Source organism: Triplophysa rosa, linkage group LG21 (genome assembly GCF_024868665.1).
Source record: "Triplophysa rosa linkage group LG21, Trosa_1v2, whole genome shotgun sequence".
Taxonomy (NCBI): domain Eukaryota; kingdom Metazoa; phylum Chordata; class Actinopteri; order Cypriniformes; family Nemacheilidae; genus Triplophysa; species Triplophysa rosa.
Window position 1 is genome coordinate 18,904,689 of NC_079910.1, and position 12,800 is coordinate 18,917,488.

Genomic DNA, 12,800 nt, shown 5'->3' on the forward strand with positions numbered 1-12,800 from the left:
GATCACATCTGCGGCCAGCTGATTTAAACTGGTACCAGTCCCAGCGTGAGCTGATGTCCATCCTGTTCCTGTCCTCTCAGCACACTATGACATTAATTCCTGAATCTGTATGACTTACACTCACTCCTCTGTGGCAAACAACACATTACAATAATGACATCAGTGATCTCAAAGTCACAGAATTACAACACATTAGCATTTTAGAGCTGCAAAACATCACTTCGGAAAACAAACGTTCTGACTCTAAGAGTCATTATAACATACTGATCAATGCACAAGTTGTTATAGCCGGCTTAGAGTCAGGATATTGAAATATATATTTTTGTAGAAGCATTGGTTATGACTGTTGTTATAGTTTTTATTTTAAAGTTCTACACTGGTTAGTGCTGGACATTAGACCGTGACATAATGAAAGGGTCTTGTGCATTGTTTATTTGCGTGAGAAAATAAATATTTTATTAAAATATAACCCTCATAATGAATCTGAGTCACTGAATTGATATTAGGTCTATGAGTATGAATGAGTCCTGTCCTGTGATAGACTGGCCATCTATCCAGGGTGTGCCCAGCCGGTTACCTGAGATGCTGGGATCCGCTCCAGCCCCCCATGACACTGACAGGACAAGTGGACAATGGATGAATAGCACTCAAAATGTTTTGCACACAAGTAAAAGTTAGGTACAGCATGTGTGGCTTATAATATAATATTATTGCATATATCTTACATATAAAATCATTAGCACTGTACATTGTATGAGACACATACAGTATAAAGTTGTACATTAGTTGAATTGGCAGGTGTTTAGTCATGGTTGTCAATCTATTATTACCTATGGGAAATTTTGGCACTTACGAATTTTTTGCTATAAATACGTTTTACATCTAAATATATTAATAGCACTTTTGAGAAATATATAATTAAAAAGATTTGCTTCACATAAACAAGGAATCCAGAAATATCAGCCTGTAGTTGTCATTAGAAAGTTATGAAACTTAAGTCTCATAACTATAAAACTTTATCCAGACAACATTGATAACTTAAATTAATAGAACCCTAAGTTATTTAAGTTAAGTTATCTACTTTTGCTACTACACCACTACCAACACTAAAAACTAAATTTGATTTATAATTTAATCACATGTTTTCATATCAGCATGTTTTCCATATGATAAGTGCCATTTTCAGGAGTGTCACATCCACGGTTCATATTTCTCATAAATGGGAACATGAAAATTGAAATAAAGCAACTGCTTTATGTTCTATGAAGAGGCATCTCTTCTCCATTTGTTAAGTTTTTTTGCTTCAGGTTTGTCCATTTTTACTCACAGAAATCCTACAAATCTCCCCAAAACCGTGTCCTTGTTTTTGTCACATCCATAGCGCATGTTTATGTCCCTTTTGTTAAATAGAAAACTAGACTGATTTTTTTCTGATGTTTAAACTCTATCTACAAGAGTTTAGTAAAATATAAACAGATTATTCAGTATAATGGTAACAAATACATTCTCTGAGTGTTTATATGTCACCTCCATAACACTGGAATTGCCCTTTTCCTTAATCACATATTTAATTGTTTTATTAAACACTAAAATATTATTTTATACATACTGTATATGCAGCACAGGGTTAATGTATGAGACAACAAGTCATTACGTCTGCATGTAGAGCAGTGCTGTACAGTCATGCTCTCAGAGGGACGGTGTCTGAATCAAGTTGGGTCAGCCATCTAGTTGATGACGCCACACAGGTGGTGGAGTAATGATGTCTACTAATAAATATATTCAGATCGAATTAATGTCAAATTTGTGGTGTAAATAACATACATTGCATTTAAAGACTACTTGTGATATCCTATTTTTGTTATCTGTTGTTTTTATGTTGTTTTTATATTCATGAGGGTCCAAGAGCATGTTGGTTCATGCACATTCGCACTTTTCAAATAACAGCGCTTCTATTTTCTTGACAAACTAAAAGATGTAAAATTTTATTTGTATATATTTCGAATGATGGATAAGCGTCTACCAAGAAAAAATGGTGCTAAATAGCACCAAAAGTGGTTGTTTGGCTCGTAATCATATAGGGGAACCGTTTTTAGTGCATAGCACCTTTATCAAATGGTGCTATGTAGAACCATAAGAGGTGCCACGTAGCGTTTACTGCTTCAACAAAAATGGTGCTCTAGTCTACAGAACCTTATAGTGTTATTTGTAGACTGTGAAAAGGTTCTATTATTGACATATTTTTGACAGCTTAAATAACCACTGCAGAATTACTTATTATTTTATTTTATTTTTTATCCTTTATTTTACCAGGATAGTCCCATTGAGATACAAAATCTCTTCTTCCAGGGAGTCCTGGCCAAAATGGCAGCACAGAAAGTTTCACAATAAAACAATTTCAAAAACATAAAACAAACAAAATCATTTGCCCTCCATCCAGATGATTACAAATATGTAATTTTCTTATAGCAAGTACATGTTTCCTTCAGAGTAGACTATAAAAGGTTTTTTAAAATATTTACAGAAGGGAGTGTTTCCAGCATAATAATACTCTGCAACTCGTTCCATAACGAAGGAGCAAAAAAAGAGAAGGCAGTTTTGCCTAACTCAGAATGTACTCTTGGAACATTTAAGAGAAGTTTAGCAGAGGATCTGGTACTGTAAATACAAGTATAAAAAGATAAAAGACTGCAGATATAAGTAGGTAATTTTCCCAACATTGCCTTAACAATAAACAGCAACATGTGCACTTTCCTTCTTTGAAACAAAGAGGACCATCCCACCAGTTCATACATTATACAGTGATGGGTGCTTGAAGAGACACTCGTCACAAATTGTAACGCAGCATGGTATACATAGTCCAACTTCTTAAGTGAAGATAAACTTGCATGCATATAGATCACATCGCCATAATCTAATACAGAAAGGAAACAACTCTGTATAATTCTCTTTCTTGCTTTAAAAGGAAAACACTTCTTTAAACGGAAAAGAAAACCCAACTTTAATCTAAGTTTTTTTTTTAAGTTTTTCAATATGTATCTGAAATCCTAGTTTGTCATCCAACCATATGCCCAAGTATTTATAACAATTTACTCTTTCGATAGATTCTCCTTGTAAAGTTAAAATAGGATGATCTGTTTCAGTACGACAATGAGTAAAAAGCATGTATTTAGTTTTCTTTGAGTTTAAAACCAGTTTTAAGTTGGATAATGATAATTGCAATAACTGGAAGGATTCTTGCAAGAGCTCAATGGCTTGATTCACCGAATGTGCTACTGTGTATATAATTGTGTCATCAACATATAAATGAATTCTAGCTGAGGTTATCCCACAACCAAGGTCATTAATATAAATAGAAAATAAAACTGGGGCTAAAATCGAACCCTGTGGAGCACCTTTTATTGTTTTTAATTCATTTGAAATAAAATTTTCGACTGAGACACATTGAGTTCTTTCTGTTAGATAATTACTGAACCAATTTAGAGTCTGTAGCGGGTTCGCTATATTGAGGAAGGAAGAGGACGAGGTTGGTGGGACTGACACTAGCTTTTATTGCTTCGCCACACGAGAAAACAAAAAGTCCATTCATACAACACATAAATCCACAGCTTTTCCTTCAGCCTGGATGAGACGATAATAATCCAGCAAAGTCCTTCGTTCTTTCCTGCGAGGTTCCGTGACCGTGGCAGCCCGTGTGCAGTCCTTCTCTCTCTCCCCGTTGAGCGTCTCCTGGGTCTTTATATATTGTCTCCCCGCGCCCTTACTGGAATGAGACACAGGTGTTGGTTGTTTGTATTTACTCCACTCACTTACCGCTCGTCTCCCGGCTCTCTCTCCTGCCGCAGACCTCGCTAAACCACGCCCCCCTCGCCACATACCCCCACCGCCCGCCTCAGGCCAGGGAGCCGTCCGGCCTGCAGCCCCCCCCCATTTCTGGAGAGGAAGTCGGCTACAACCATTTGGGCACCCGGCCTGTGGACCACCTGGAACTTAAAAGGCTGTAGCGCCAGATACCAACGGGTGATCCTGGCATTGGTATCTTTCATGCGGTGGACCCACTGCAGGGGAGCGTGGTCCGAACAGAGGGTGAATTCCCGGCCCAGGAGGTAGTATCTAAGGGTGAGAACGGCCCATCTGATGGCCAAACATTCTTTCTCGATGGTGCTGTACTTAGTCTCTCCCTTTGAGAGCTTGCGGCTAATGTACAGCACCGGCCGTTCCTCACCCCCCACCTCCTGTGCCAGGACGGCACCCATCCCCCTGTCCGACGCGTCAGTCTGCAACAAGAAAGGGGGAGAAAAGTCAGGAGAGTGTAAGAGCGGCCCGCCACACAGGGCAGCCTTCACCTGGGAAAACGCCTGCTGGCACTGCTCTGTCCATTGGACTGGATCTGGTGCCTCCTTTTTAGTAAGATCAGTCAGCGGGCTGGTGAGGTCCGAATAGTTGGGCACAAAACGTCTGTAATATCCTGCCAGCCCCAGGAACTGTCTTACCTCCTTTTTGGTCTTGGGACTCTGGCAGGTCGCAACGGCTGCGGTCTTATTAATTTGGGGCCGCACTTGTCCGTGTCCCAAGTGGAAGCCCAGATACCTAACCTCCACCCGCCCAACTGCGCACTTCTTCGGGTTGGCCGTGAGACCGGCCACCCTCAGCGCTCCCAGGACCGCCCTCAAGTGTTGGATATGCCGTATGGGGTCGGAGGATACGGTCCATGAGGCGCTGAAAGGTGGCCGGCACTCCGAACAAACCGAACGGAAGTGTCACGAATTGGTGTAATCCGAACGGCGTGGTGAAGGCAGTTTTTTCCTTAGATAATGGCGATAGGGGGATCTGCCAGTACCCTTTCGTTAAATCCAATGTCGAATAAAAACGAGCCGTGCCTATCCGGTCCAGTAATTCATCGACCCGTGGCATTGGATAGGCATCAAATTTCGATACCGCGTTCACTTTGCGATAATCCATGCAGAACCTGACCGAGCCGTCCGTCTTGGGAACCAAAACTATCGGGCTCGCCCAGTCACTGTTGGATTCTTCTATTACCCCCATCTCGAGCATTGCCGCTAATTCCGTCTGAACCACATTTTTCTTGTGCTCAGGTAAACGATAGGGCCGGCTACGAACCACTACGCCCGGCACCGTCTCGATATGGTGCTGAATGAGTTTCGTGCGTCCCGGTAGGGGTGAGAACACGTCTGCGAATTCCGCCTGCAACCTGGCTATGTCCGTGAGCTGGGAGGGTGAGAGGTGATCTCCTCCCGGAGCCAGAGCGAGTGATTGTGGTTTTATATTCGCTTCAGGTCCCAGATCATCCTCTCCACTAATTACCGTCGCCAGCATCACGGGTTCGACCTCCTGCCATTTTTTAAGGAGATTGAGGTGGTAAATTTGACGTGCCCCGCTCCTATCTGACCGCACTACTTCATAATCAAGATCTCCCACTTTCCGTGTGACCTTAAACGGCCCTTGCCACTTCGCTAGTAATTTGGAACTTGAGGTGGGGAGTAATACAAGCACTTTTTCTCCCAGTGAAAATTTCCTGAGGTTGGTTCCCCTGTTATACAGCCGGCTCTGTTTATCCTGGGCCTGTAACAAATTCTCCATAGATAGCCGCCCCAGTGTATGGAGTTTTGTTCTCAGGTCCAGGACATGTTGAATTTCGTTCTTGCTGTTGGAGGGTCCGTCCTCCCAAGTCTCTCTCAGGACGTCCAAAACCCCTCGGGGCTGGCGTCCAAAGAGAAGCTCGAAGGGGGAAAACCCCGTGGAGGCTTGCGGGACCTCTCGCACAGCGAATAAGAGGGGTTCTAACCATTTATCCCAATTTTTGGCGTCCTCGTGTACGAACTTACGAATCATGGTTTTCAACGTGCGATTAAACCGTTCTACCAGCCCGTCCGTTTGAGGGTGAAAGACGCTGGTACGGACCGATTTAATGCCCAATAATTCATAAAGTTCGCGTATCGTGCGTGACATGAACGGGCGCAATGGCGCTTTTGGGGAGGCCGGAGGGTTTACCAGCTGACATTCACGGCACGAGGCGCACCACCTGCGTACGTTCTCGTGAATGCCCGGCCAAAAGAATCGGGCCATGAGGCGATTTAGTGTCCTGTTTTGTCCTAAATGCCTCGCCATGGGATTACAATGTGCCGCCTGGAAAAGCATTTCCCGGCGGCCCCGTGGCACTAGTAACTGGGTTGTATCTTCCTTTGTTTGAGCGTCTTGGGTCACTCGATACAACCGGTCTTTTATGATTGCAAAATACGGGTAGGAGCGCGGTCGGGCAGGTTGGAGAGGTTGACCGTCCACATAGCAGGCCTGTTCAAAGGCGAACTTGAGAGATTCGTCCCGGGATTGTTCCAGGGGAAAGTCATCGCGTTCCGAGAGGATTCGCCCCTCGGATCCGCTCGCTTCCCCTGAAACAGCCTCTCCTGCCTGCACGAGCGCCGCCTCCCAGTGCCTCTAGACCCCAAGCGACACCCGCACATAAGCACCCCAATAATTCCGTGAATGCAGGCCAATTAGTTCCCAAGATTAGCTGGTGTCGGAGGTGTGGGTTAACCGCTACCTCAACTCTATGCTTTTCTCCCCTGAATTGAATCATGACGGGGATTACAGGATATCTCACCACATCCCCTTGTATGCACCGTACCCGAACCATGCGGCTATTATCCAATGCCCCGGGCCGAACCAGGCTTTGATGGATGGAGGTCTGGTTACAACCGGAATCCACCAGAGCCGGGTATGTACCCCCCTTATACTCACAGGAATTTGGTACCATCCATTCTGACCGGGGGCAGCCTGCGGCGTGTCGGGAACACGGATCATTGTCCCGACCTCCATCACTGGGCACCGATCAACAAAATGATCCGGGCCTCCACATCGCCAACAGGCCGGCGCAGGCGTCTCCGCCATCCGGGTGGCGGGAAGTGGAGCACGGGAAGGGCGCGGAGAGAGGGTGGACCCATTGCCGTCCTGAAATCCCCGGGGCGGAGCGCGGTACCCGGTTGTGTAGTCCCCGGGCTGTGGGAACCTTCATCGAGGCGGCACTCGTGGCGGACCGGGTGGACGGGACCTGAGTGCAGGGACAGAACGAGGAGAGAGAGATAGAGAAGAGGGGGAGAGAGGAACAGCCTCCGGAGAGGAGAGAGAGACAGCCGGGAGGGGTTCACCAACCCCGGGGCACACCACCATCTGGTCTTCTGCCAGGTGGATGGCTGAGTCCAGCGACGTCGGGCGGTGGCACTGGACCCACTCGGCCGTTTTCTTCGGAAGCCGAGCGATAAACTGCTCCAGCACCACTCGGTCGATGATGTCCTCGATGTCGCCTTTCCCAGCCAGCAGCCATTTGCGGCAGGAGTCCCGGAGCTGGTGGGCCATCACGAAGGGCCGGCCGTTTTCGCCCAGACCCAGCGACCGGAATCGCTGACGATGCTCCTCCAGGCTACGGCCGACCCTCTGCAGGATGGCCCTCTTCAGGTCGTTGAAGACCAGGAGGTTCTGGATGGGCTGTGGCCGAGCCGCCAGTTGCGCTTCCCCCGACAGCAACGGCAGGAGTCGCCTCGCCCAATCCTCCGGGGGCCAGCCGCTAGTCTCCGCCGTCTTCTCGAAGAGGTCGAGGAACACCTCTGGGTCATCCTCTGGCCCCATCTTCGACAGCGGTAAGAACCGGTAAAAAACCTATACAACTTAATCTCTAATAAAAGTTTATGATCTACACAGTCAAATGCTTTAGAAAGATCTACAAATAATGCTGCGCAATGTTGTTTACTATCTAGGTATTTAACAATATCATTTGTAACCAGCATAGCTGCTGTAATAGTACTATGACCTGATCTAAAGCCTGACTGAAAATCATTTAATATTTTATTTTCAGTTAAAACTGTTTCACTTGATCATTGACAAAAGATTCAAATACTTTTGCCAACACAGACAACCTACTAATTGGCCAATAATTATCCAAAACTGCTGGGTCACCAGCTTTTAACAAAGGTAAAACTGACGCGGATTTCCATGCACGAGGAATAACATTTGAGATTAAACTCAAGTTAAAAATAGATGTAATGGGCTCTGTTATAAGATCTGCAGAAATTTTTAGAAAATAAGGTTCTATTTTATCAGGCCCTGGTGATTTTTTAATATCCAAATTAGATAGAACTTTATGAACTTGTGTAGCTAAAATAGGAATAAAATTAAACTGCTGAGTAATATGACAAAGTAGCTTCCACATTTTCTTGTTTCCTTAAGTTACTACAATTGTGGGTCTCTCCCCCCGAAATAAAATATCTATTAAAAACATTTACAATATTTTCTTTATCCTTAATTATACTCTCATTTAATTTTAAATGATCAGGTAGACTGGTAAATGTTTTTTTACCAGAAGCTGATTTGGTCAATTTCCAAAAAGAAGATGGATCATTAATATTCTCATTTATCATATTTAAATAATAATCACATTTAGATCTTTTTACTAATTTTGTACAAATATTTCTTAATGTTCTATAATTTATCCAGTCCATTTGATTATTCGTTTTCTTTGCTTTAGCCCATGCAGCATATCTTCTTTTTATAAGTGAAGCTATAGATTCATTAAACCAGGGATTATCTCTATTTCGCACTCTAAATCTAATTATTAAATAGTAACAGATTTAATGACTGCAGACATGACACGCATTTCAACCATAAATGAAAAAAAATAATAGCATATAAATTATAAATCAGAATAATCACTATGAAACAACAGTAAAAAAAATTGTGTTTGAGCATTCAGGACTATTATTAAGTACTTAAATGTACAAAATAGCATAAAAACATAACATTCATAACAGCATTAAAGCTTTAAAAAAATGACATTAAACCATTAACCACAAGTACTATAAGGTTCATTACGGCAATACAACTCATAAAATACCATGGTATAAGTTGGTTGTATAATTTGAGAAGCCGGATAGACAGTCTTGTAGCCACTAATAAGTTTAAACAAACAGTGCTCGATGACATTTTTTGTGCGAATGATGGGTTTTGCATATATCACACTGAATAAAAGATAGACAGCTAAGTGTCACGGCTGTGTGTATGCAGCCACAGACCACAGTCGGAGAGTTATCCATTCCTACAGTATATATTTTAAAGCACAACAACAAAACACAACAAAAGAATTCACTGGAGAACACAACGTAATTTCAGACTAAATAGACGAGACTTGACAATGAACAAAGGAACAGTGAGAGTATATATACAGTCTCTGTGATGAGGGTATGGAGGACAGGTGAGGTTGATGGGAGACGAGGAAAATGTGAGGGAGTGTGGAGCATGATGGGAGGTGTCCATAAGGTAGAAACAGGAGAAACAGGCAGGGGAACACTAGGACGCAGACAGGACCGTGACACTAAGAGATTCTTTAGTGCCTCTGTACAGTCAGTTCCATGTTTTCACAATTATTCCTGTTATTAGCTTTGCTGAATCCTGTAAGTTGGAAAAATATTAAACATGAGTAATTGAGAATACAATAAAAGCCTCATTGAGATTCAGTCAACCCCATTTTATCCCAAACCTGTATGACACAAGACACCAAATGATGTCCTTCTTTATCATTTTATCCTTCTTACCATTCAATTGAAGTAAATGTTGACTGTGGTTATCAATTAATTAATATTCCCAAAGATCTACTTATCATAAAAGAATGAACGTCATACAGTTTGGAACAGCAGGAGGATGATAGATTTTGTTTCTACTAATAAAATAAAAAACACTGTTAACTTATAAAACTTACATTGAATAGACAGAAGTGAAACCCGCTATTTTCGCAAAATGAGGATGGTAAAATAAGCTGTGCAGCATTCTTTTCCAGATCTACAATACCACTGTAAACAAAAACAAAGCATAAGTTATTGGCACATACTTTGATATAAAATAAAAAGTAAGAGATCTGTAAAGGATAATGTACAGTCAACAAGTATAATAATAACTAAATAATAATAATAATAAATCAGCAATTATACTTATAATTATTATAATATATAAAAATGTCCTTACATTTGCTAAGCCGGTTCACAAAAATCAAATTTAACAAAATTAATAATTCAGGCAATGTGCACACTAATGCCTATATTTTTAACATGTATAGATTTGGCTTAATATGATCACATACCAGACCATGTGAGCGGAGCGGAGCATGGAGCGGGCGGCGAGCGGAGCGCGCGGAGTGGGTTTTTATCCAAAGGCCGGAGCGATCGCTCTGTCTCGCTCCGGTTCCGCTCCGATACCGCTCACACCACGAGTCTAGGGCATGCACAAATCCACCCAGAATTCACCTGTGCCTTCAACAATTAACAAAACTGTCAGCCTACACTTCAAAAATCGTTCGTTGTGAAGGAGAGATGTCTGGTGTAAACACAAGCATAGCAGTGGCGATCCGTGACTCCTCTTCAGGGTAAGCAGTAATGCGAAGCTCGGGAAAACATGTACTGTATTTAGCCCGTCATGTGTGTGTCGCGTCATGTCAAAATACGTGCCTGTTGCAGACGTGTTGAAAGGGTTTTTAATAAAAGAGACGCTCGCGTTTGCTAGATACTTGCTTAGTCTCATGTGTAATCAGAGTTAAGTGTTAATGCAGTGTCTTCTGAACGCGAGCGTCTCTTTTATCATAAACCCTTTCGACGCATCTGCAGCAGGCACGTATTTTGACATGATGCGTGATGCACATAGGTTCACGTGAAGCGCTGAACACGTATTTTGAATTCCAGCTTCCCCTGAAGAGGACGAGGCACCGATCGCAGCTGAAGCATAGACTAGAATGACCGCGATCATATGGGATCAGAATTGTTGCAATATTCTGAATAAATAAACTATGATCCGCAAATAAATATAGAGAGTTTCACAAACATTTTTTAAATCCACATATGCTCAAAAAGCGAACCATAAATATATGTTAGACGTTCCACAAAAAGAAATGGAATTCACAAATAAATACAATGAGATGTGCAAATAAAAAATATTTACAAATTTATTTTAATGGCATTTATTTGTAGATCGCTTTCTGCACATATGTGGATCGCTTTCTGCACATTTGTGGATCGCTTTCTGCACATTTGTGGATCGCTTTCTGTGCATTTGTGAATCGCTGCACGCATTTGTGGATCAGTGCACGCATTTGTGGATGGCTCTCTGTGCATTTGTGGATTTTGAAACATTTCTAACGTCAAGACGTGCACACGATCCACAAATAGGTGGACTCCGCCCACTATCTACACAAGCCAATCGGGTAACTTCCGCTTTCGTTGTCCAATAGGGCACGTTCTAACTTCAGCCAATCACGTTTTGTTCTGCACTAAGATTCAGGGAGCTAACATGGCGGCTAGTGGCGGTCTAAAATGCGTGATATACTAAGAAATGTGAATGGCCTCTTCTTTATACTACTCAGTAATGATTGTTTGTGTTTATATGCATTGTCCGTATGTTAGTAACAAACGACTGAAATGTTTATGACTTGATAACAGCGTGCACGGACTGGGGTGGACAATCCCGGTGACTGGGGACTGATTTGGTCTGCTGCAAGCCAGCCGTTTTATTGTCTTTATGTACCAAAGTGATAAATTCCGATTTTGGCATTCGATAAAATATAATCTGTTTCCCCGATACTGCATGGGTAAGCAGCTAGTTCGCGCCGCACACTCAGCGTGGCGTGGAGTTTCAAGGTGCGCAGCGTTTGCATTGCAATGCGCACTGCAGCTGTCGGTGTAGGCTACTACCAGTATAACGATGGCAGAATTAACGTGGGGGAAATCATCAGCACTGTGAATTTCTATGTCATTCATAATTCAAAATAAAACGTAATTTAATCAGTCATCTCTGTTTATCCCATTCCTGAATGATCTCTGCTGCTGTGGCTAAACTGTTCTGTATAGGCTACTGTCTAACTCTTTGCCATGACAAAAATGATCACTGTAAGAAACACTACCCATAACATTAACAATAGTAAGCGTTGTCTTTATAGTGGTAGCAGCGTAAGTAGGCTATATTGCAAGATGACCATGTGGGACAATTCTGTCCACAATTCCCCACATAGAAATACTGTAGTAGTATAATACATTTACTATCATATGAACAGCTCATATAAAGTTTCCCATAATAACGCAAAGAACATACATCAGAATCAGAAGGAGCTTTATTGCCCAAATGTGCTCTACGCACGAGGAATTTGTCTTAGTGACAGAAGCTGCCACTGCAGTTGAAAGTGACAAGACACAGGTAACAAAATATATAAAAATAAATATGTAATAGACAATACACATATGAAAAAAAACAATATATGTCAAAAGAGCAGCGGATGCTATATTGTATGCATGGGCTACATATATACAAGTTACACTGTAAACAATCCAACTTGCAAATTGTTAACTCAGTTAAAAATTGTAAGTCAAGTGGACACATTTTGGGGCACATTGTTGAGTATACTCATAAAAACTAGTTAACTTCGTGTTTATTAGAGCTTTGTCCAGTGAATGTAAGTACATATGTTGAGAAAACGTAACATTTCGATTTCACGGTTTGACCGTTAAACTTCCTGTTATTGCGCATGCGTGCGTGGTCTCTCTTCGCGGTATCTTGCGCCGCGCGGGGTTTCCTCTACCAGCCACGCCATCAAAAGGACTGGATTTCGCCTGGTTCAGGTAAGCTTTCTTTTTGGATTATTATTGAAAGTAAACTGCACACGTGGATTGTAAAGTGTAATGATATGTTCCTAAAAGTCAAAACTGTCTGAAGCACGTAGTTGTATTTTAAAACGAGCTCAGACAGCAGTTAGC

At 42.4% G+C, this 12,800-nt stretch overlaps 1 protein-coding gene across 2 annotated transcripts; it reads right to left on the reverse strand.

The window, feature by feature from the left end:
- Positions 1-2,309: 2,309 nt before the first annotated feature.
- Positions 2,310-10,731, reverse strand: LOC130545268 (zinc finger and SCAN domain-containing protein 21-like). 2 transcript variants are annotated; one of them, XR_008961628.1, is made up of 4 exons: positions 10,145-10,731; positions 9,767-9,857; positions 6,760-9,459; positions 2,310-3,763 (listed from the first exon to the last, which is right to left on the reverse strand). XR_008961628.1 is itself a non-coding variant. In XM_057319700.1 (3 exons), exon 3 carries the CDS (start codon positions 7,642-7,644, stop codon positions 7,030-7,032), a length of 615 nt encoding a protein of 204 aa, XP_057175683.1. In that variant the 5' UTR covers positions 7,645-9,459; positions 9,767-9,857; positions 10,145-10,731; the 3' UTR covers positions 4,758-7,029. The 2 variants fall into 2 exon arrangements, 1 of the variants encoding a protein (XP_057175683.1); XM_057319700.1 differs by lacking the exon at positions 2,310-3,763 and having other exon boundaries at positions 4,758-9,459.
- Between the last annotated feature and the right edge of the window lie 2,069 nt (positions 10,732-12,800).